Source organism: Asterias rubens, chromosome 8 (assembly GCF_902459465.1).
Source record: "Asterias rubens chromosome 8, eAstRub1.3, whole genome shotgun sequence".
NCBI classification, from domain to species: Eukaryota; Metazoa; Echinodermata; class Asteroidea; order Forcipulatida; family Asteriidae; genus Asterias; species Asterias rubens.
In genome coordinates, this window is record NC_047069.1 from 7,759,847 (window position 1) to 7,785,236 (window position 25,390).

At 38.3% G+C, this 25,390-nt stretch overlaps 2 protein-coding genes across 2 annotated transcripts; one reads left to right on the plus strand and one right to left on the minus strand.

Annotated features, from left to right (window-relative positions):
* Window positions 1-6,542: 6,542 nt before the first annotated feature.
* Window positions 6,543-11,292, minus strand: LOC117293551 (ankyrin repeat domain-containing protein 65-like). Its single transcript, XM_033775911.1, has 4 exons — window positions 11,266-11,292; window positions 10,450-10,615; window positions 9,102-9,227; window positions 6,543-6,607 (listed from the first exon to the last, which is right to left on the minus strand). The coding sequence occupies exons 1-4, from the start codon at window positions 11,290-11,292 to the stop codon at window positions 6,543-6,545; spliced, it is 384 nt and encodes a 127-aa protein (XP_033631802.1).
* Window positions 11,293-12,062: 770 nt separating this feature from the next.
* On the plus strand, window positions 12,063-20,073 carry LOC117293552. The gene is made up of 4 exons (XM_033775912.1): window positions 12,063-12,168; window positions 14,736-16,121; window positions 17,225-17,384; window positions 18,459-20,073. Exons 1-4 carry the CDS (start codon window positions 12,087-12,089, stop codon window positions 19,000-19,002), a joined length of 2,172 nt encoding a protein of 723 aa, XP_033631803.1. The 5' UTR covers window positions 12,063-12,086; the 3' UTR covers window positions 19,003-20,073.
* Window positions 20,074-25,390: the final 5,317 nt, after the last annotated feature.

Genomic DNA, 25,390 nt, shown 5'->3' on the forward strand with positions numbered 1-25,390 from the left:
AGACAAAACACCCTTGTTGCAATTTCTTTTTAAGATGCCTAAAAAACTCGAGAACGTAATTACCCCCTTTGTCTCAAAACTATGTCACTGCAGAAGGAGCCGTTTCTCACAATGTTTTATACTATCAACAGCTCTCCATTACTCGTTACCAAGTCAGTTTTCATGCAAGCTATCTTGAGTAGTTAGCAATAGTGTCCAGTGCATTTAAAACGAATGGTTAGCATAAATTGGTACTTTTGTTGATAACGTTCAACCAAAATTATTTTATAATTAACATAATAATTGTTTTTATATGAAGAATGTACTTTTGATTTTGGGTGGCACATTGATGCATGAGTTATATATTTAAATCTGATAGCCATGTTGTATAATGCAGCGTAAAAACCACACTTGGCAGTCAAGCCCGGTCCACACTTCCTGCTATTAAAACAAATGCGAATGCAATTTTGACGTATAACAACATTAATTCGCGAAGGATGAGTCGAGCTGCTCTCAACTCCTGCGAAACATTTGCAGCGGCTGACGAAAACGGAAAATGACAACATAATGCGATGTGAATCAAATTAATGGCCACGCTGTATTTAGCATACAGAGGGCTATTGAATTATCTGTCAATCCAGGATTTCATATCTCGCACTATGGTAAATTAACCATTTTGTTGTACTGTCAATAAAACACTCGGCGCATACTAACGTGAGAGCGTTTCAACAGGGTGACTGACTGAACACAAATTGTGGTTAATGACGTACAGAATGACATATACGCCTAATACTTAGTTGAAAGACCTTTTGACGAAATCCCTTTTCCTCGCTAAGAATAATATTGATAAGCTTGCTATTTTAATATATAATATTTGGTTTGCGGTAACACCATGTGTGTATCTACTTGCCAGGATAGAGTTTGTTGTTTAGATAACTTTCTTGCTATAGATATATTCTACTACCAAAAGGGGTAGACTTTTTTCCCGGATTGTTCGGGTGACTTCATAGTTCTGAAAAGAACCACCTAATTCTTTACTACTACCCGGGCGGAAGGTAGAACATCGGCTGGGACTACTACTTTCGCTGTTTATAATGAAAGGTTCAATGCTATTAATATCATGTGTAGATTTCACAAAGATAGTCATATTTCGGGACTTAACTAGTCATGGGACTAATAAGTGACGATTAAAAACTTTAAAGACACTGGACACTATTGGTAATTTTCAAAGACCAGTCTTCTCACTTGGTGTATCTCAACACATGCAATAAATAACAAACCTGTGAAAATTTGAGCTCAATTGGTCGTCAAAGTTGCGAGATAATAATGAAAGAAAAAAACACCATTGTTACACGAAGTTGTGTGTATTCAGATGCTTGATTTCGAGACCTCAAAATCTAATTCTGAGGTCTCGAAATCAAATTCGTGGAATATTACTTCTTTCTTGGAAACTGCGTTACTTCAGAGGGAGCCGTTTCTCACAATGTTTTATACTATCAACCTCTCCCCACTCCTCGTTGCCAAGAAAGGTTTTATGCTAATAATTATTTTGAGTAATCACCAATGTTGTCCATTCGCCTTTAACTCTTCGTGAAATCCACCCCTGGATCCTAATTGTATGGTAATAGCTATAACTTAACTGGTCCATATAGGATTATCTAGGGATGAAAACTTAAAAATTTTCCCAAGTTAGGACGAGCAGATAAGACGTTGTGAAACCCACCCATTGACCCTTATTGCATGATAGTTATCTTTAAGGCGAATATTTGCTCGGTTGGGTGGGGTGGGTGTACCGCTCTGCTCCAAATCAGGCATAATTTAAAAAAAAAAAAAATCGTCCAAAAAGCTTTTTTCTCCCAGCTTCGCATTGGTTGCCCTGACATAAAAAGGGGTTACAATTAGTGGTAGATCTGCAGGGTGTCGATTTAACACACATTAATCATAACCTATACGCTCGTCCTAATCACGTCCCGAACGTCTCCCTCATTATTTGCTTGCTCTCAATGCAAGTCAGAATGACGTTATCAGCGAGTAATATATACACAGTTGGTGACATTTAAACCAGTCACGTTTTCCCTATGCTTCATGTCGTTGGCGACAGTGGAGCAAGCGGAACATGTAGGAAGGAAACATTACCTTCCTCCATGGTTTACGGCCCAGATACATAGCCTTAAAGAGCACAAACACATTCTCTGAGCAAACACATGCACCCTGTGCCGCTACTATTTAACAGTGTTTACTGCATATCGCCGAATTCGGCACTTCCGATCACCACTCCTCTTACACGTCAAGCGCCGAATTCAGGCATGAGAATGGGTGATGATAAAAAAACAGGAACAAATTCAGTTTATTGGAAATGTCAATATTCCATCATTTTTGTGTGCGAAGCACACAATACGAGCGCGCAGCGCGAAGTCCCTTACGGCCGTGGTCCAGGGCCCGCTTAAGGGCCCTGGGAGCTCTGGATATTTTAGAAGCTCTGTGGTGGTCTCTGATGCATTTCTGACACCTATTTTTCCAGGTAGAAGTGAGCTACTTTTGTGTGATTTTTCCTTTTTTTTATTTTAATAATAGGTTTAAGGGAAAATAAGGAATGTAAAGCTGAAAACAATTCGAACAATTTTGGGTTCGCCTGCGATTTTGTTACAATTCCGGAAAAAGAAAGGAGGAAAAAAATAATAGTAATAATATTTTGTTTTTTTTTGACGATCTTATCCCTTATTTCTGCCCTTGAAAATGCTTTTTTTTTCTCACCAACAACCATTTTTATAGGTTCTTGATTTGAAATTCGGTTGTGTAAAAGAAATTCTTTTGCAATTAAATGTTTGTGATTTTAACGATCCGTCGGCGACGCACATTTAAAAAAATATAGAGTTATATATATTAATCTTTCTTTTTATTGTATTAATTGTCAAATTGTAAATTGAAGACAGCAATTCAGTTTTTTACTGCCAGTAAAAATAATAATAAAAAAAAGAGCGATTTGAGACGCAAGAAAAAAAAAAAAAATTAATAATAAATTTAGAAACAAAATGAATATAGTCATATCTTCCTTGTTTTAATGGGGAAAGTTTGAAGCAACAATATTGCAATAATACGAAAACTCAAGCTGCAAAATAAAGAACATTTTGCATGCATCAAAGGCGCATTAATGCATAAATTAATTCTTTGTCTTTTCAGCGAATAGAATTGTAAGTGTTGTTTTGTGCATTTGGTCGCCGCTACATTGTGTGCCCGACGTATACATTATATTTTTACAACAGAGTGTGACGCATAAATGACGGGTTACAAATTATGTGATTCCACCAGTACATTCTAACAAATGGACACGACTACAGCAGGCACCGTGACTATCTGCCATAATGGCGTTAAGTAAGCAGCCCCCTGTGCTGCAAAAACAACACTGTTGGTTGGAGGACTTTCACTATTGGATGCTATAGCGCAACTGGCTCAAATCCAAGGCTGGCTGCCCTGGGGAGTTTCAATTAGCCTCATTTACGTTTGGTTTAGGCGACGTGTGGTCGATCCTTACGAATGAATGATCTTGAAAAAAAAGGAACAAAAGACAAGTTGTCAACGAATCTTCAAAGGGCTAAAAGGATGAGCACTTTCCCCCAGTTATGATGGGATGGGACTGTTTACTTTAGCCTTCATGATCCCATGTCGTGTTAATTGAAGAGCCATACTGTGAGGTGACAAGACTAATGCGAGTCTAAATTTTAGTTCACAAAACTTTAATAATATTTCTGAAGGTCACTCGTCAGTTTAGAGGGTTAGAGTATGGGTTAACCCATGTGTTTCTAATTCAAAGCAAGCACCAATGTGTAAAGGGTTCCTCAGGCTTGCGAGCTAGTGATTAAGTTAACTTATGAGGCGTCCTTGGTATCGGCAAAGCTGTGGAGCATTCAAATCAGTCAATACATTTATTTGTATGTATTCGAAAACATAAATGATTCGCGGAAGAGACTACTATTTACGGAAAGGTAACCTAATAAAATCCCGAGTGCGGCAAGCAATCAATATCAATCTAACAATTACAGCACAATAAGCGCATTGTTCTGCTGTGACAATGCACATAGCTATGTAAGCAAAGCATGCCTAATACCGTGAAGACGCACGCACCCGAGCAAAATTATCTGCTAACCCGTAAAATAGCTTGACCTATAAGCGCGAAATTCCCTGCTTCCGTAAGCGCCAATTCGTACGGTAAACAGTAAGAAAAGCAACTACTCTTTCTTGCAGGAGGTCCTCGACATTAAAGGCACTACACCTTTAATGATTGTCAAAGACCAGTATTCTACCAACATAGGCCTATATGCATTAAAGAACAAAAATCTGAACTCGTTTGGTCATAGAGGTTTCAAGAGAATAATGAACAAAACAAAAAACACCCTTGTTGCACATTAATTGTGTACTTTGAGATACCTAATAAAAGGCTTCAGACTGAGAAATTACCTCTTTCACAGAGGGAGACATTTCTCACAAAGTTTTACACTATCGACAGCTCTCCATTGATCGTTACCAAGTAGGTGTTTTTGCTTACCATTATTTTGAGTAATTACCAACAGTGTCCTTAATGTCCTTCACTTAATAGACGACAAATTATAATGTGATCAATGATGTATACCTTGTAGGCCTACTGTGTGTGGGCAATCCAGTCGCGATTGCCAGGGAATCATAACAACGCCCTCTGTTGACAACTTCAATCAAACTGCCACAACCAAAAAATACTTGTGATCTCTCTATATACAACACATTTATTATACTTCCAAATTACATATCTACAGTGGTTTGGTCCATAGCAGGCTTTATAAGAAAGTATTGCACTGTCCAACTTCAACAGACTGGAAAAAGTAAATAGATTTTCATATCATACATTGGTGGTACTACCAAATAAAATCCACACCAAAACAGATTCAGATAATGAAGTTTCAGGTGTTTATGTAAAATCACTACAAAGAGCATTAAAACATTATTGCTTATTTGGTCTAATTAATAGATTAGTAGTTATTGCACATTTGTATGCCCTATTATACAAATAATGTGTGAAGATTTTGGGGAGATTTTCAGTGTTCAGTACTCAGTGTGTCTCACAGGCGTCAAAAGTAAAATGGCCGACTCACTAAGTCATAAAAACCAGTTGACTCTGTGCATAACGTGAAAAGGGCTGGCTAAGTGCGTCACACCTAGGTAACAGACTCAATGAGTCACAACTCAAAGGAGTAACATGGGTAACTGATGACTGACTAAGTCGTGTAAATCATTGACTCTGTTAGTCACTTCCACATGACTGACTAAGTGAGTCACACCTAGGTTACAGAATCAATGTGAGTCACAACTCAAAGGAGTAAGATGGGTAACTGATGACTGACTATTGTCGTTTAAACCATTGACTCTGTTAGTCAATTTAACAGAGCTGGCTAAGTGAGTCACACCTAGGTGACAGATTTAAAGTAAGACACAACTCCAGGGAGTAACATAGTATAATTGATGACTGACTCAGTCATGTAAACCATCGACTCTGTGGGTGACTTCAACAGGGCTGGCTAAGTGAGTCACAAGCAGTCTCAATGTGAGCCACAATTTAAAGGAGTAACATGGTTAAATGACGACTGTCGACTAAGTCATGTAAACCAGCCGACTCTGTTCATCACTTCAACAGGGCTGACTTTGTAAGTCACACCTAGGTGACAGGCTCATGTGAGGCACAACTCAAGGGAATAACGTGGGTAAATGATGACTGACTTAGTCATGTAAACCATTGGCTCTGATATTATGAGTTACTTGAACAGGGGTGGCTAGGTGAGTGACACATATGTGAAAGACCCAATGAGTCACAACTCAAAAGAATAACTTAAACAGGGATAGGAAAATGAGTCGGACCTAGTTGACAGACTCAATGAGTCACAACTCAAAGAAATAACTTTACCAGCGCTGGCTAAGTGAGTCACACCTATGTGACAGCCTCAATGAGTCTACCATACCTATGTGACAGACTCAATAAGTCACAACTCAAAGAAATAACTTTAACAGTCCTGGCCAAGTGAGTCACACCTATGTGACAGCCTCAATGAGTCTCTCACACCTATGTGGCGCACTCAATGGGTCACAACTCAAGTGAATAACTTTAACAAGGGGGCAAAGTGAGTCACACCTCAAGGAGCAACTCAAGGAATCACATGAGTGGCTAAACTTTTTAGGTAATCATAATTGACTCAGTGAGTCACAATTAGAAGCTAGGTGACTGATCAAGTGGAAATATATATTACAAGTGGGTGTTATAAACTCAGTCAATCTCAATAGGTTATTAGGCCTAACTCATTGAGTTAAACCAACCCTAGGACAGGTCCTAAGTTAGGTAGAGTTACTCTGCCTAACTTGATATAAGACGGGTCCTAACTCATTGAGAAATCGACCCCTGATTCAGTGAATAATACAATACTATAAGTGAGTGTCACTTAGGTAAACCAACTCAGTCAGTCTCAACAGGTGATTAGGCCTTACTCATGGGGTTCAACTATTAAGGTGACTTGCCCAGTGACCCATGAAGGGGATTGACTCACTCAGTGAGTCACATAGTTGAGTTTCCCATATTTATCTCCCATCTCCCAGTCAAACTTCTCACGACCTGAAAACAGAAAAAAAGGGAAGTGGAAAATTATAATTTGCTAGACAACACTCTTTCAAAAAGTTCACAAAGTATGCTTATCTGCATTCATAGGAAACTTTCGCACTTTAAATCTTTTAAATCACTTTAAATCACTTTAAATCTATTCAAATTCACATTTTATTTTTTACTAAAATAACTAGTTTCAGAGGTTGCCCAAAGTTTTCTGAATTTAACAATTGATGAAGGAAAGTTTCATATTCTGTTTTAGTATTACTGTCCTCCCAAGTTAAACTAATTTGTCAAAAGTTTGTTAAAATTTTACTAGTATATGTCCCTGAAAATACAGAAGGTAAAACTGGAAGGAAAGTGGATTTAATTGATTCAATTTTATAAAGCAACATATAAGCACAAAATATAGCTAAGCATAACACAATTATGCTTACCAGAATAAGGTTACAAAGTAAACTGTCACATGTTCAATTTGTGACTAGTATCCCTGGCCAATTTCATAAGACCTGGCGCACAAAAACTTGCTAAGCACAGGAAAGTACTGCTTAACAGAAACAGGTAAGCCACTAAAAATGACATAAAGTTTGACATTGTTGTGACTGGTTCCCCATAGTTTTTGCCTAGCAAAGCAATTTATCCAGCAATATTTTCTGCGTAACAGGTTTATGAATTTGGAACCTGCTCATTTCTGCTCAGCAGATAATTGTAAAGCAATATTTTCTACACTACGCCTCCATATAAAATTGTGAACTTGGCCCAATTTCACAAAGCAGTTTAGCAGAAAATACTGCTTAACCAATTTAATTGGTCAGCAAAAAAATTAGTGGGCCACCAGTCGCAACAAACTTTTATGGAATGATGACTGGTAACTTGTTTTTTGCTAAGTAACATTTTCCTGTGCTTAGCAGGTTTTTGTACTTTGTGGGCAGTGAGAGGCATAGATTACTTGGTGATGTTATGAGATTTGAGATTCCTCAAGGTCCTAACCAGGCACTTCCCGCCATAACTATACACTGGGTTTGTTTTGTTTTCCTCATCAAATAGATGAGAGGTTTCAAATAACCGTATTAGGTCCTAGTAATGTTTACATAATCTCTGTACTTACTCTCTTTATAGATTATTACAGTTTCGGTTGTTTTCATCACTTTCAATGCTACATTTCACTATTTCTGAGATGTTCCTGATTTGATTTGCTTAGTTTTGTTTCATTACGTCAAATTTAATTCTAATTATACATCTCTCCAATTCACCCAGTGTCCCTCATCCCTGTGGAATATTTTTTTTCCTTGTGGGCAGTGGAATTGTTTTTCCCCACGGTAACCCCACATTTTCACACTGTGTCCCTACTCCACAGGGGCTCTGGTTGCACGTTTTAAGAACACCTTAGGGTTTCACCGCTTACCCCTAAGGTGTGGCCGTTCCCCGGGGTTTGCGTTTTGGCTTGGGGCAGACCAGGGCCCAATATCATAGAGCTGCTAAGCACAAACATTTGCTTAGGATGAAATATTGCCTTGACAAAAACAGGATACCAACCAAATGTCCACGTGATTTTCAGGATAAGTAACCAACAGCTGAATACCAGTAACAAGCAACACGTTTTGGTTGGTAATCCTGTTTTTATTAAGGAAGGAATTTCATGCTAAGCAAATTTTTGTGCTTAGCAGCTCTATGAAATTGGGCCCTGGGGTAGACTGGGGGTGAAGGCCTGGCCACTGTTCCTCGGTAGCAACCCCGGGGAATAAAGTAGTATGAAAAGGGCTACTGTCCCAGGAAATGGCTTTGCAAAGGGAGTTAGCAATGTGACATTAGAAAGGTAACAAGCCTGTGAACATTTGGGATAAATTGGTCATCGAAGTTGCAAAAAAATGATGAGTGAAAAACCACCCTTGCTGGACAAATTTGTATGCTTTCAGATAGGAATAAAAGACTTCTGGCTTGAAGTATTTTAGTGAGAAATTACCTCTTTCTCAAAATCTATGCTACTTCAGAGGAAGCCAGTTCTCACAATGTTTTAAACTATCGACAGCTCTCCAATGCTCGTTACCAAGTAAGTTTTTAAGATTACATTTGTTTTGAGTAATAAAAAAAATAAAAACAAAAATAAAAAAAGGTCAAATAGATGTTCCCAGGAATTTCCCAGAGATTTTGTGCAGTGTGAAAGCAAGTGAAAAGTGGTTCATAAAATGACAGGTAGGGGGGAAAATCATCAATGGGTTAACTATACCCACTGGTTTGTTTGAACAAGATTCAAAGTATATTCATTTTTGGTTTTTACCCATATACACCCATGTGTGTTAGCACTTTTAACCCATATACACCCATGTGTGTTAGCACTTTTTACCCATATACACCCATGTGTGTTAGCACTTTTTACCCATATACACCCATGTGTGTTAGCACTGGGACATATACTCTGTACTAACCCGAGTTCTGTAAACAAAATCACAGGTATATTACTCGGGTGGGATTCTTATAAAATCTGTTAATAGATTCAAAGTCTTACCAGCTTCTTTTAGGAATTTGGCGACTTCAAAGTTTCCCTGTTGCTTTGCCACATCCCTTGCTGTTTTGCCTTTACGGGACTCAATGTTAATGTCTATGCCTGCATCAACAAGCCACCTAATAGTTTCTAGAAAAAAAACACACAGAAGTAGAAACTGAAATTATTCATTCCATGATAATATGACGTTCTTGCAAAAGTACTGTTTTTGTTCTTGTTTTCTCAAAAAGGAGATACTAAACACGTTGCCTTTGATCGGACGAGTTGGTCTATAAAAAGTGTTTGTAACCAATTTTTTATAAAATGCATATGGTTGGAAAGATGTTTTAAAAGTAGAATACAATGATCCACACAAGTTTGCCTCGAAATTGCGTGGATTTCCTTTTACTGTGCGAACTAACACGGTCAACCATTTATGGGAGTCAAAAACTTGACTCCCATAAAAGGCCGACCGTGTTAGTCGACGAGGTAAAAGGAAAACCGTGCAATTTCGAGGCATGTTTGTGTGGATCATTGTATTCTACTTTTACAACATCGTTCGACTCATATGCATTTTATAAAAAAACATTAAAAACGCTTTTCAAAGACCATTCTCGACCGATTCAAGGCAACGTGTTCCTTTAAATTCAGCTGAAACTTTCACATGTGACTTTTATTGTATCTTCTTGAAAATGTTGCTATTATTTATCAGCATTGAGTTGACAAAAACCAAACAATAACCAATCTTTTAAAGGCAGTGGACACTATTGGTAATGACTCAAAATAATTATTACCATAAAACCGTACTTGGTAACGAGAAATAGGGAGCTGTTGATAGTATAAAACACTGTGAGAATCGACTCCCTCTGAAGTAATGTAGTTTTCGAGAAAGAAGTAATTTTCCACGAATTTGATTTTGAGACCTCAGATTTAGAACTTGAGGTCTCGAAATCAACCATCTAAACGCACACAATTTTGTGTGAGAAGGGTGTTTTTCTTTCATTATTATCTCGCAACTTCGATGACCAATTGAGCTCAAATTTTCACAGTTTTTTTTGTATGCATGAGTTGAGATACAGCAAGTGAGAAGACTGATCTTTGACAATTACCAATAGTGTCCAGAGTCTTTAAGCAAGAATGATGATTTGGAAATGTTAATGAGCATGCACGGTTAAAATTAAAAAATTAACTTAGTTTTTTTCAAAATAAATAAATAAATAAGGTCATCTGCCAAATTGTAAATTTTGAATTGAAACTTGACAGTAATATGAAAAATACAAATTAGCACATAACACCGATGTAGATCAGGTTTAATTGGAGGATTGGCCAACATAAAAACGACGGCCGAGTTACTTAGAATAACTGTTCGTACTTAGGTGGCCATTTCTGGCGGCAGAATGCAGCGGTGTGCAGCCTGTGATGTCAGGTAGTGTCAGCTCGCCACCACGCTGTGATAACAGCTGCAGACACTCCAAGTGCCCATTGGCAGCTGCCTTGTGAAGTGAGGATGTACCAGTGCTGTCTTTGTCGCATGGGTTCTGGAAAAAAAAATTACAGAAACCATGTAGCTCATTAAAACAATAATTAGAATACATATTATATAGCGCTAAATAGACTCCTAAATACGGTAGATGTAGATGCTCAAAGCGATTCAAAGCGACACAGTTCAAAAAGCTAACCCCGGATACACTTTTTCTAAGGTAATAAACCTAAAGTAATCCAAGAACTCTAAAACATTACAGGCAGTGGACACTATTGGTAACTACTCAAAATAATTATCAACATAAAACCTTCTGATTGCAAGTAATGGGGAGAGGTTGATGGTATAAAACATTGTGAGAAACGGCTGAAGTAATGCAGTTTTCGAGAAAGAAGAAATTTTGCACGAATTTTTATTTCGAGGCCTCAGATTTAGAATTTGAGGTCACAAAATCAAGCATCTGAAAGCAAACAACTTTGTGTGACAAGGGTGTTTTTTATTTTACTATCTTGCAACTTCGACGACCGATTGAGCTCAAATTTTCACAGGTTTGTAATGGTATATGCATATGTTGAGATAAACCAACTGTGAAGAGCAGTCTTTGACAATTACCAGTAGTTTCCAGTGTCTTTTACATCCCTTATATTCTCAATTAGTAATAATAATATTACTACTATTATTTCTACTAATACTTTTAATACTTTATACTCTATATCTTTCTAAAAATATTAACATTACTACTCTACACAAAAATAATAGTGCATTACTACTAGTAAAACTATAACTACTGATATTAAGTATTACTTGTTTTTACAAATATATCTTTCTGGTACAAATCCAAGAGACCCACAAGTTTATGTAATTTTTGTAAATTTGATGTTAATGCCAAAATGAATTTCCCATCGGGATAATACAGGGACTTGAAATTGAAAGACAACTTTTAAGCACCCGTGACCAACATGCAATTAGGATACCATAAGTGTGGCCGACGATTTAAAAAAAAGTAAAACAAAGTGATGACTATGGCACAAATAAAATTGTGACAAAATTGGAACTTATCCAAAAATTGTTGAGGGGGAAAAATGTTTCTCTTTCAGAATCTATGCTCTACTGCCAATATGAAAATGTGGTGGGAAAAAAAAACCTTTATCAGAAAAACTGAACTTAAATAACCCGAAACAGAAAGATTGACACACTTCGTTTTTTAGGTACTTTTGGCGCAGATGAAATTGTGACAAAATATTGGAGCTTATAAAAAAAAATTGAGGGGGGGAAAACGTTTCTGTTTCGGAATCTAAAATCTTGGTTCTGACTTCAGTAAAGATGATATATTGTGAAAGATATTTTAAGGAATAAAACAACAATCTGAATAAAAAAAAATCTGAATTAAAAATAACCGAAACAGAAAGAATGAATAAATTTAGCTGTCAGCCGAGTTTTGTTTTTCAGAATCTAGATTCCTGGTTATAAAAAGGAACGCAAATGTTGGTTGGATTTTATTTGTTCGATATTTCCAGCAAGAGAGCAGCATGGACCTCAGACCAGTGTTTGTTGTCTTTTTAGTTCTGCAATTTCATCTCAAATTGGTCAGCACAGAAGGATTTGCAGAAGGTTCGTTACTAACTAGTTCTTTACTAAACACTCAAAGTGTTAAATTCCACTTAGAAGAGTGCAAACAGTGACAACTCTATAGAAAGTAAGATTTCGCAGTTTGAAAATATGAAATTAACTTTGTCAAAGTTACATTCAACTAAACAATTTTTGGAGTCAGATAAATTTAACTTCAGAAAGAGCTGTCACTCACAGTACTTTATAACTTTGGTATTTTTTTATGTGAGAGAGACCACCTCACAGTGAGGTCTACACTTACACACAAAATAATTGTTGGTACCGAGCAATGGAGAGCTATAATAGATGTTAAATTTGCATCGGGGATAAAGAATATTAATTTTGGTTTTTACCCATACACCGATGTGTGTTAGCACTGTATACTCAGTACTTTCCCGAGTCCTGTGAAAAATATCACAGGCATGTTACTCGGGTGGGATTCGAACCCACGACCCTTGCAATTCTAGAGCAGTGTCTTACCAACTAGACTACCGAGGTTGCCCGGCAGCTAGAGGCAGTTCGAATCCTATGTTTTGGCAGCGGGTACTGCAACGATATAATAGATGTTAAATTTGCATCGGGGATAAAGAATATTAATTTTGGTTTTTACCCATACACCGATGTGTGTTAGCACTGTATACTCAGTACTTTCCCGAGTCCTGTGAAAAATATCACAGGCATGTTACTCGGGTGGGATTCGAACCCACGACCCTTGCAATTCTAGAGCAGTGTCTTACCAACTAGACTACCGAGGTTGCCCGGCAGCTAGAGGCAGTTCGAATCCTATGTTTTGGCAGCGGGTACTGCAACGATATAATAGATGTTAAATTTGCATCGGGGATAAAGAATATTAATTTTGGTTTTTACCCATACACCGATGTGTGTTAGCACTGTATACTCAGTACTTTCCCGAGTCCTGTGAAAAATATCACAGGCATGTTACTCGGGTGGGATTCGAACCCACGACCCTTGCAATTCTAGAGCAGTGTCTTACCAACTAGACTACCGAGGTTGCCCGGCAGCTAGAGGCAGTTCGAATCCTATGTTTTGGCAGCGGGTACTGCAACGATATAATAGATGTTAAATTTGCATCGGGGATAAAGAATATTAATTTTGGTTTTTACCCATACACCGATGTGTGTTAGCACTGTATACTCGGTACACTCAATGGAGAGCTGTTGATAGTATAAAAGAAAAGGCTCCCTCTGAAGGTTACATCATTTTTGAGAAAGAGGTCATTTCTCACTCAAACAATAAGGGCTTTATCTGCTGAAGACTTTTATAATGCATCTCAAAGCACCAAAAGTTGTGCAACAGGGGTGTTTTTGATTTCATTATTTTCTTGCAACTTCAATGACCAATTGAGCTACAACTTTCACAGTTTTGTTATTTTACACACCAAGTTAGATTACTTGTCTTTGAAAAAATAACAAACTTGTTTAGTGCATTTTACTGAATGGGGCTGATACAGGGTTTACATGGGGAATTGGTGCAAACTGCAACCAGCCATAAAAGGAACAATGAGGTCAATTACCCTCCTCTCTTTTGGGTCATGTGTAACCGGATTACTTTTACTTGGAATACACAAAACAAGGGGCATAAAGTACACTTTATGCCCCATCGGAAGGACGAGGCAATAATGGTTAATGGGAAATTACATCATTGGTAATTGTTGCATTTTTTAAGAAAATGCTGACTTGTGGGGCTGGCTCATAATTTCAACTTGACTGCAGGCCTGTACGAGTCCAGTTGGCCCAGTTTAAGTTCGGTTGTCTTATTTTAAAGTAATTTTACTTTGTATTCAAGTGTATTTAAAGCCATTATACACTTTCGGTACAGAAACAAACAAAAAAGTTCACAGATTTACAAATAATTCACAGGGTTTACAGAAGGTAATGGTGAAAGACTTCTTTTGAAATATTATTCCATGAAATGCTTTACTTTTTGAGAAAACAATAACACAAAATCAATAGAATTACGGATTTATAGTAAACACATGTCATGACACGGCGAAACGCGCAGAAACAAGAGTGGGTTTTCCCGTTTTTTTTTCCCGACTCCGATGACCGATTGAGCCTAAATTTTCACAGGTTTGTTATTTTATATATAAGTTGTGATACACAAAGTGTGGGACTTGGACAATACTGTTAATCGAAAGTGTATAATGACTTTAATCCAACCGTTTTTTAAAAGTTTTTTTTATTCGTAGCAAATATAACTGCTGTTATATTCTTATGATTTTCAATTGTGTTAACACACATTGGTGTATTGGTAAAACCAAACTTAATAATTTTTATCTTCGATGCAAATTTAACATCTATTATATCGTTGCGGTACCCGCTGCCAACACATAGGAGTTGAATTGCCTCTAGCTACCGGGCAATCTCGGTGGTCTAGTTGGTAAGACACTGCTCTAGAATTGCAAGGGTCATGGGTTCGAATCCCACCCGAGTAATATGCCTGTGATATTTGTTCACAGGACTCGGGAAAGTACTGAGTTTACAGTGCTAACACACATCGGTGTATGGGTAAAAACCAACAATAATATTCCTGTACTTTTTTTTATACAGTGCCTCCATTGGATAGCAAAGGGCGTGAGTTCATCTTTGCGATCCCCGGTCACAGCGAGGGCTCAAGTTCAATACCGGTCATCGAAGTGATGAGTGAATCACATGGAGTGACAGAGATCAGCGTGGACCAGCCAGCTTTCGAACGCTCCTACCAACAGAATATCAGCTACGGTGAGGTGGCATCCTTTTGGCTAAAATCAGAGGCAGTAGCGAGGGGAGCAGGGTTCTTTGACGGGGCGGTTGTAGTCTACGCCAGTAAAGATGTCAGCGTCACCTGCATTGTTGACACCGTCGTAGGTACCTACGCCGATGGATTTCTGGCTATTCCGGTGGATGCTCTTGACAAAGAATATTACGTTGTGACGTATGATACAGGAGAAACTTTGAATGAGTTCGGACATCATCAAGAACACCTGTCCAAGTTCATTATTACAGCAACACAAGATAACACGCTTGTGTCTGTGGAGCTCCGAACAGCCGCTACCTTTAATACACTCTACCAGGCTGGAGAGACAATCGAGTTTGAACTCCGCTGGAAGGAGTCGGCCCAGATAGAGAGTTCCAGTGATCTCACCGGGTCAAAGGTGACAGCGTCGCGAGCGGTGGCATTGGTAGCCGGCAATGACTGCTCCGATACCCTGCTAGTTTTCCGTTACTGCTCTTATTTGGTGGAGCAGTTGCCCCCCGTTTCAACCTGGGGGCACTCTTTCGTTCTTGCCCACACGGATGGTCGCCCTGGCCTTGTTAATGTCGATGTCTGGAGAATCCTTGCGCCTTTCCCCAACACAACTCTGACATTCACAGACAATCACGTCACACGTGTCACTGTCTATGACCCAATCTGGTACGACTACAAATTGGAAACGAGCAAGATTGTCATGTTAACGGCAGACAGGGCAGTCATGGTAGTCCAATACATTGCAGGTGGAAAGTCGAGTGCCAGTGTTCTCACTGTGCCGACAGAGCAGTTCACAAACAGCGCAATTGCTGCCACCCCCACAACAGCACGCAGTGAAGTCAAAGAATACATCCTGGTATATCGCTGTGCTGAGGAATCCTCTCTCCTGGTCAATGAGAAACCGCTGAGGAATCTTAAAGATTCGGAAGTTCTTCGGGAAGAAACCTACTGTGCGGTAACCCTTGGCAATGAGTTCCAGCAAGATGTATGGATAGTCAACACAACAGACCCAGGGAACCACCTTTCCTTGCAGATTCAGCACTTTAAGACCAGTAAAATTCTTAGCGCTTTTCCAGCGGGAATGATGCTCAACCGGCAAAGCCTCATGATCTCCAGAGACAAAGACATAGCTGGGCAATCCTCCCTTGAAGCATCAACACCAGCTTCATCCTCAGGTGCACATCAAACCTCACAGCAACACAAACATGGTAAATGCAGTTAAAAAACTTTTCTATGCAGTGTTGCCGCTAGACCAAGTTTGGTGGTGGGCTCTATAGATCCAATTAAAGGCAGTGGATAGTATTGGTAATTACTCAAAATAATTATTAGCATAAAACCTTACTTGGTGACGAGTAATGGGGAGAGGTTCATAGTATAACACTTTGTGAGAAACAGCTCCCTCTGAAGCGACGTAGTTTTCAAGAAAGAAGTAATTTTCCACGAATCTGATTTTTAGACCTCAGATTTAGAATTTGAGATCTCAAAATCTAGCATCAAAAAGCACACAACTTCGTGTGACAAGGTTTTTTTTATCTTCTTTCTTTGATCATTATCTTGCAACTTCGAGGACCGATTGAGCTCAAATTTTCACAGGTTTGTTATTTTATGCATATGTTTGAGATACAACAAGTGGGAAGACTGGTCTTTGACAATTTAAGTCCACCTGTATGTTTAGATATGGGGCCATCGTTACTGAGAAGTGCAATCTTAAAGAAATATGTGCTGTTGCACAGAGTGCCGGGCGAAACTTGTTAGTTCTGGGCAGGCTCAACCGGCACCGCCCATTGTGGCTAAAACACTGTTTCTATGCATTTAGTTTGTAGAGAGTTGCTGAAAGAAATGAAATGTTTAACTTTCTCAACTTGAATGAAAACATAACAAAACCACTCCACCATTGGGAAACTACTCTCACCTACGACATTCAAAAGTGCATCATCAATTACTCATCTGATGATGACTAGAGCACAAGCTAGTCGAAACAAAAAGACCAATTAAGAACTCACTCCACGGAAGTGAAGTTTATAACGAGAAGTCCCCTCGATCCACTAAAGCAAAAGTAGCAGTCCCACCCAATTTTCTACCTACCGCCCTGAAAAGCATTACAGTTCTTTTTAGATGTCTCCCGAATTCTAAAAAATAACGGTAGAAGAATAGAAAGCTAGACAATTTCTCAAAAGAACAATATCTACCAGCTAGTAGACACACACATGGTGTTACCGCAAACCAAATATATACTGATATCCCACCATCCCACCATTCAAACCCCATATCAATGACAAACATTTCTTGTTCTACTCTCTCAAATCTTCAGAGCCTACTTCCGGAGATATTTTCAGATCGACTGTTGCTCCTGACACAGGTTCAGGTGTTCAAATGCTAACTGTCTTTGAAATCTTCTTACTAGGAGTGTGTGGCGCCATGGTCGTTGTTTTAATCCCTTTTTTAATGTGCCATGTAAAAGCCTGTGTCCGGTAGGTGTTCAATTGCTTCAAAAATATTCATTTCATAGTCTGTTTTTTTTTTCCCCTTAAAGGCAAAGTACTGTGTCATGTATATATCCTTTGGTTTTCGGAATTTATCGATTGTTTGAATCCGTAACATTTAATGTAGATGTGTAGATGATAGATGTGTAGATGATAAGACTAACATCTGAAAATTTAATTTCAAAAGGTGGTTGTGTTACACATCACATATAATGATTTATAACATTTAAATTTTGGAGACTTCAGTGCTATGCACACAACTGGGGTCCCTTGCTTAATTTTAGCATGGTTGTAAAATGTAGCAATGTTTGACAAGATTTTGCAAAAGAACTTGGACAGTAAAACAAATTGTTGTCCTTTCACACGAGGTACATTTTGTCAAATTTTAAAAACCACGCTACAATTTAGCAAGGGACCCTTGCTAAATTGCTCTCTTGTGAAAGGGGGTTCAGAGTTTCCAAAGACCTGTCTAATTTTATTCCAACCTTTATGAGCTGCCAACACTACAGAATCAACAATTCAAACCTATTGCTAATATTTATTAATTGACTTTCTTTCAAATCAAAATAGAAAAATTCATTAAGAGCTGTGCTTTAAAGTGTCAAATTTTGAAAAGTTTGAAATAATAATAAACTAGCTCGCAGGTCTTGAACTTTGCTCTTGAATGGGGGCAGCAGTTTATCTCTGCTAAGGGGCACTTTCTACTAAGAAAATGTAAGTTTGTATCGGAACCTTAAAGAGGTGCACCACAGCAAAAGCACATGGCAAAACGGCAATTGCTGTGGGCGCCATGGGTTAATACAACGATCCATTAGGCTCCACCCACGGCGCACGTGTGAGCAAGAGCACGTGAGCCTCTCCAATGCCATTCTGCACAACTCTGCCGCGCTCGCCAAGCATACCCGTACACATGTCGGACCTTATAGTGTCAGACTTTTGGTTGTGCAATGGGTTGTGATTGGTCAATATGCAATGGGGCGGAGCTCAATGGAACGGTCTATTCGAGGACTATAGCTTGTTTTGTTTACAATCTTGTTTTGTTTGATGTGTTTTATCATGCAGCCGTAAACGGCAAAGGCGTAACTTCAGGGTTCAAGAGAGAGCAGTAAGATTCTCAGTCTCTCCTCGGTTGGTGCATGAACCCAAGACACCAAACCTCAGAGGGGGACAGGGAGGAGGTGAACCCAAGACACCAAACCTCAGAGGGGGACGTGGAGGAGGTGAACCCAAGACACCAAACCTCAGAGGGGGACGTGGAGGAGGTGAACCCAAGACACCAAACCTCAGAGGGGGACGTGGAGGAGGTGAACCCTGGACACCAAACCTCAGAGGGGGACGTGGAGGAGGTGAACCCTGGACACCAAGCCTCAGTGGGGTACGACATGGAGGTGAACCCGTTACACCAAACGAAGGAGGTACTCCATCAGAGCTCCTCATCTACGAGTCAATTGGAAATGACACCCCCATTGAGCATTCATACTGCACATCAGCAAGAGGCAAGACGCTTGAGGACCAGGGTGGTCTTCAGACTGCAAACTCTAACAGATACAGTACGCTTAGCCTGGGCGATGAGGTGCAGCATACCTACTATAAAGCAGTAAAGTGAAATCCCATAACAACCAAGGCTAGGGAGTAGTTCCCTAGGGGGAAGGTATCCCCCTACTTGGATGGATTCCACAAAGGGTTAAGACTAGTCCTATCTTGAGTTCAGCCGAGTTAGGACTAGCCTTTAGTTTAAAAAAACTCCTAGACAGTGCCAGTGTTCTCACTGTGCCGACAGAGCAGTTCACAGACAGCGCAATTGCTGCCACCCCCACAACAGCAGGCAGTGAAGTCAAAGAATACATCCTGGTATATCGCTGTGCTGAGGAATCCTCTCTCCTGGTCAATGAGAAACCGCTGAGGAATCTTAAAGATTCTGAAGTTCTTCAGGAAGAAACCTACTGTGCGGTAACCCTCAGCAATAAGTTCCAGCAAGGTGTATGGATAGTCAACACAGCAGACCCAGGGAACCGCCTTTCCTTGCAGATTCAGCACTTTAAGACGAGTAAAATTCTCAGCGCTTTTCCAGCGGGGTTAAGACTAGTCCTATCTTGAGTTCAGCCAAGTTAGAACCACCCTTTAGTTTTTAAAAACTCCTTAACAGTCCCAGGAATAGTCCCAAGTTAGGACTATCTTTGTGAAATCGTCCTCTGGGCTAGATTTATTAAATTGAATTGAATAGAATATGATATTAACAAACTATGAATCGCTTTGTTCAAGGGCCCCGAGTACCTTATTTGTAGATACAAGCGCTAAATATGAGACTCTTTTTACTCTTAATATGATTATACTCTGTAATGATTTAAATATGAGGAACAATGTAATAAAATATCTTGAAATTTTGGGTCTGTGATTGCGAAGGATATTTCTCGAGGGGGGGGGGGCACAATTTGTTTTCTAGGAAGCAATTCTGGCCAATTAAAAGGGCTGATTCAAATTGTAGTTTTCATTTGCATTTCTCCTAAACAAGGCCCTTTTCAATGCAATTTTTTTACTCAATGCAAGTAAGTGGTAAAAAACTAAAAAATGTCTGCAGTAAATGGACAAAGTAACAGTTATGTTATTAAAATAATTGCATTCAAGCCATTGGACACTTTCAGTAAACAGTATTGTCCAAGTCCCACACTTCGTGTATCACAACATAAAATAACAAACCTGTGAAAATTTTGGCTCAATCGGTCATCGGAGTCGGGAGAACATAATGGGAAAACCCACCCTTGGTTTCCGCACGTTTTGCCGTGTCATGACATGTGTTTAAAATAAATCCGCAATTCTCGCTAACGAGAATTTATATTGTTTTAATGTTTTCTCGAAAAGTGAAGCATTTCATGGAATCATATTTCAAGAGAAGTCTTTCACCATAACCTTCTGTAAACCCTGTAGTTTATTAGAAAATCTGTGAACTTTTATTCTTTTTTTTTTCTGTGCCGAAAGTGTAAATGCTACATTTTACTTTGGTTATTTGTAAAATCTCGAAGTCCAGATTTCAAATGGGAGGGCGGACAGGGGGGGGGGGGGGGGGGGGTACAAAGCCTAAGCAGCCACTATACTGTTCATGTACAGGTCTATTCATACCAGAAAGATACATACAAGACTCAGATACTTTAAACCTGAACTGCTATGTACATTATAAATAATTTATGAGTATCCTAAAGCCAATAATGTATGATACCTTTAAAGAATTGATGCAAGAGAGAATTGAGTATATGAGAGGTTTTTGTTCACTTACCTGACCGTTGTCAAGGGCAACCGTCAACTGTCTGTGGTCACCGTTGAAGGCTGTTACCAGGCAACCAATAAAAAAAAATAAAATAAATGACATCAGTGATCAGATCTAGGCAGTGTAAGAGCAGAGTCTAACCTAATAAAATATGCTACAATGTAGTTAACATGTAGTGTTAGCAGAACTGTTTATAAATGCAGAATTTGTATAAATTACAAGGACATTTTAATTGTATAATTGTGTGGTTTTATTGGACACAACCAAATATGTACATTTAACTAAAGATATGCAAATGAAATAATAATGCTTATTTTAATTGAAGCAATACAAAAAGATTTGATGTTCTTTAAATCCCTTGCCCTCACAAATCCTTTCTTGGCACAAATAACCATTACTTATCACTGGGTCAGGCATTGCAATCTTATCTAAACCCCAAATTGTTGGAGTGAATTTTTTTCAAAGGTTAGTTTTATTGTATTTTGACAACAAAGGTATGTATGTCTATGTACTTTTTCTAACACAAAACACAATGTCCACAGATTTACATTAAACTTACACAGTTTGAAGATAATGACAGTGGAAAGTTCCCCTCCCTCAAAATATTACTTACTGATGAGGTGCTACAGTTTTTGAGAAATGAGGAAAACAATGTCACAAAAATAATTTGGTCTCAGTTTTAGCATGTAAAAACGTATTAACCAGGTATAGTATGTTTATGGTGTAATACCATAATTGGTTAATACGTTTTTACATGCTAAAATAATTTGTGTCTAATGAGAAGAACATTATTTTGTGATTGTTTTACTCATTTCTCAAAAACTACAGCACCTCAGCAAGTAATATTTGAAGGGAAGCTTTCTACTATCATTATCTTCAAACCATGTAAGTTTAATGTAAATCTGTGGACATTTTGAAAAAGTACAAAAAAAAAATTCTTTAACGTGAACTCATAATGGCTGATCCCACAAGCCCCTTTAAATTAGCCATCAACTTCATCTTCAGACCTCATCCCATATAAATATTTAAGAAAGGAGACGATAAATACATTCTCTGAGGCTTTGAACTTTGCCTAATGGAAAATTAAATTAAATTATGCAGGAAAATCTTAGTTTACTAATATTCGAGACTGCATATCATTTGCAATCACGCAGTATGGAGTTTACTGACCATGGAAATTCAGCATCAAAACAAAATTTATTATTATTTGTTCAATCAACACTCTGTTATTTTTCTCAGTGTTATTGATCTTTCGAACAGCGAAAACTGATATTTTTGCATATTTTTATAGATATTTTACAAGCAATTATAGCGTGACATTTTCACTGAAAATTTAATTACAGCTTTTTACTTCTGACCGCTCGAATGTTAAAATGGAGCTTGGTGTTAAAATTTTGAAATTGGCCGAGAAAAAAAAACCTATTACCCGTATTAAAGTCACCTGGAAATATAATTTTTTTTCTTTCAAACATATATGCTTACGAACAATAAAACAATTTTTTTAGTAATTGTTTGTCAATGTCACGATTTATATGTTTAAAAAATATACAAAGTTGTTTGGGGGGCTGACTCCGCCTACCCCTTTTGTGACGTCAATCGAGGCAGACTTTGCCTGCAATGCGTATAGTAAACACACGTGCAAAGTACATGTACGTGCAAAGTACATGTACGTCCAAGTCGTGAGTTGGTACGCTTCAAAAAGTGTTTTTCTGCATTCAGCAGCAATACACCTGGTCGGCATTGCCGGAAAAAAGCAGAAAAAAGCAAAAAAAAAATTTTTTTGAAACGTACAAACTCACGACTTGGTCCGTACATGTACTTTGCAATTGTGTTTACTCTATGCATTACAGGCAAAGTCTGCCTTGATTGACGTCACGAACAGAGCCCTCTCTGGTCGGGGTCTACTCTTAAATTTGTAAATAACATAAGAACTGATTTTCCACTCATCAAAACACATATATTAGTGACAAAAGCTTTATTTTGAAAAAATACCACTTCCAGGTGACTTTAATACTTATCTCCCAAAAATGGGGGGAAGGGGGGGGGGAGGTCACAGAACAATTTTAGTTAACTTATGGAAGATGGTTGGTTAAATCGAAAACAATATACCAAATATTTAAATGCAAAAAATATCAGTTTTCCCTATTCAAGTGATCATTCAATAATACTGACAAAAATTAGTGTAGATTTATTAATTCCTGCCAAACCCTGAAATACACTTGACTTTAGCGCGGAATTGCCTGCTTCCCCTCAAGCGCCGATTCTTTGCTTGTGGTAAGCAGAGCTGCAGAGATATGAAATTTGACTCGGGTAAAGATTGGTATGCCTGGACCATGCTGATGAGCAAATTGTTAATTTGGGCCTTCAGTCCTCAGTCCTTCATGAAGAGGTTTTAAGGTCATGTCCTAATACTTTAATTTATGTATTATAGCCTATATGACTACAAATATAAAAATAGGTTTTGAATGACAATCTTAAAACACTTCATTATTTTTCGTGGAAAAATGACAGGTTTCAGTTTGCCCTTCTCACTAGCCAGACTTACATTCAGCCTTCTAAATTCATTCAAGTCTGACGCTATCATCCTCATTTTGGGTAAATTTTTTAGTTGCAAAACCGTCCGAGTAATATCAGAAATTTTGCCTAGAACAGAGACACCGTATCTAGTGCTGTGTACTGAATTTTTGTTAACATTTGTATTATCACACTCACACATAGTACAATATACAAAAGCCATTAAAAAAGAGCCAGAGCCCCTAGTTTATAGCTATAAACTGTTCCCTAAAACTTAATTCTTATCTTAATCCTTATCTTAATCAATAGCCACATGAAAATATTCATATTATATTATGTATCATAATCAAAAGGCAAAAACAAAAACGACAATTAAAACCACAAACCGTTATTTTCCGTTTCTCTTAAACGTCCATAAAACCACATGGAATGTTTACTTAAAAACTTCAAGCAGATTGAAATGAACCTTGCACTCCTCTTAAAAATGTGCAATAAATTTAGAGATAAATTTGTACAACAGCGAGTTAAAAAAAAAGAACTCGGTTGAAATTGAAGCAATATTTTACAAATGTTTTTATAGCCAAATGCCTTCTCAGTGTGGAAAGGCAGTCAGACAAGCACTCAGGATCAACCTTGAGATTTGTTTTATCAACTGTCTACCCGTATGATAGAAAATTCCTTCACTGGGAAAAATAATAACCAAACACAAATTGTCATTTTGTACTCACCGGCTTCGTGTATGTTCATCGTGTTCACCATGATGTCGTTATTGCATTGGGTATGCTCCCGCTGTGTGGTTGTTTGAAAACCGCTATTGTACACGAAGACAAGTTAATGGAGAGCTGTCAAATTCCAAATTCGCCTTTAATTGTTCTGCTGAGCTATGAAGACAACAGCTCACACTGCACTCAGGTGTCACACTATGTAGCCACACAATAGCTTTTTGTCTTACTTGAGCATGCAAACAATACTGTGACCGCGCAAAGGGCAACGGTCGGCATTTTTAAACACATCGCATGTGTCAAGTCAACATGGCGGTCGGTACAACGGCTGTTTTATGACTTGATGAAATAAATTCAGACAGCCTAATCTCAAATAGTCGTTGAGGGGTTGCTAACTAAACTGTTGATAAACAAAATATGAGTAGAACCAACAAATATTCACATGTTAGTTATTATAAGGCCCTTTGAAATGTTTTCATAATTTTATTTAAATGTATAGGGATGGGGGGGGGGGGGGGTGTCATATAGGCCTATAATCTTTTAGGCTAGAAAACAGTATGTGACAAATATGTTTTGCTTGACAATATAACTTTAATTTCCATAAAGAAATACTTTAACTTTGACTTTAACACTAGAGTCAAAATGTTAAGTTGGCGGGTTTCACGACTTTTCAATATAATAGCTTGATTTTGACAAGATACTTATCTACACAAAATAATACGTTTGATTACTGGAGATAAACAAAACTGGTTTCTTTACACAAGTAAATTATGTGATAATCCCATAGTAGGCAATTACAAGTAGGTGTCTCTTCAGACAAATGGCACCAGACTGTTTTTCCCTGCTAGCCTCAGTTTGGCTAATTAATAGGAAGACCAGGGAAAAGACATCAGCTGCTATAGCCTATAGCTCTGTATTTGGAGTGTTTCGATCCTGCAGGTTACTAGGGTGGAATTTGAACCCACAATCCCCAAACAAACGATCACAATTGCCATAAACTTTATACTTAGCTTCGCCACTGATTTCATTAAACACGGCGCAGCGCAATAATGGGATGGTGAATTTTAGAATGCAACCACAGAGTGCAAGAAGGGGCATTGACAATCAGTTCAAAATACCCAGCATCTCATCTACTATCTGCAAACAATCCTTTTTTTTCCAAGAACACTGAAGTTATGGAATAATCTTCAACAATCCCTAATAGATTCCAAATCCCACCAAATCTTTGAAAGCAATTACAATCACAATTAAAACAACACAAAACCAAATTAGACGACGCTCTCCTGACCTATTGTCAAGTTCCCCAGCGGAAGTTTCAGGAGGATAACCACCAAGTACCAAATAGGAAACACCAAGAAATGTCCAGTTTTAGATGTAGAATCGGACTGTAAACCCATTCAATAGGCAAGGCTTTTGATTGATGTTAGATTCGAACAACGGTTCACCGAGACAAAAGGCAGAAAAAAGAAACCACTAAGCCAATCTGGTGCCCTTAT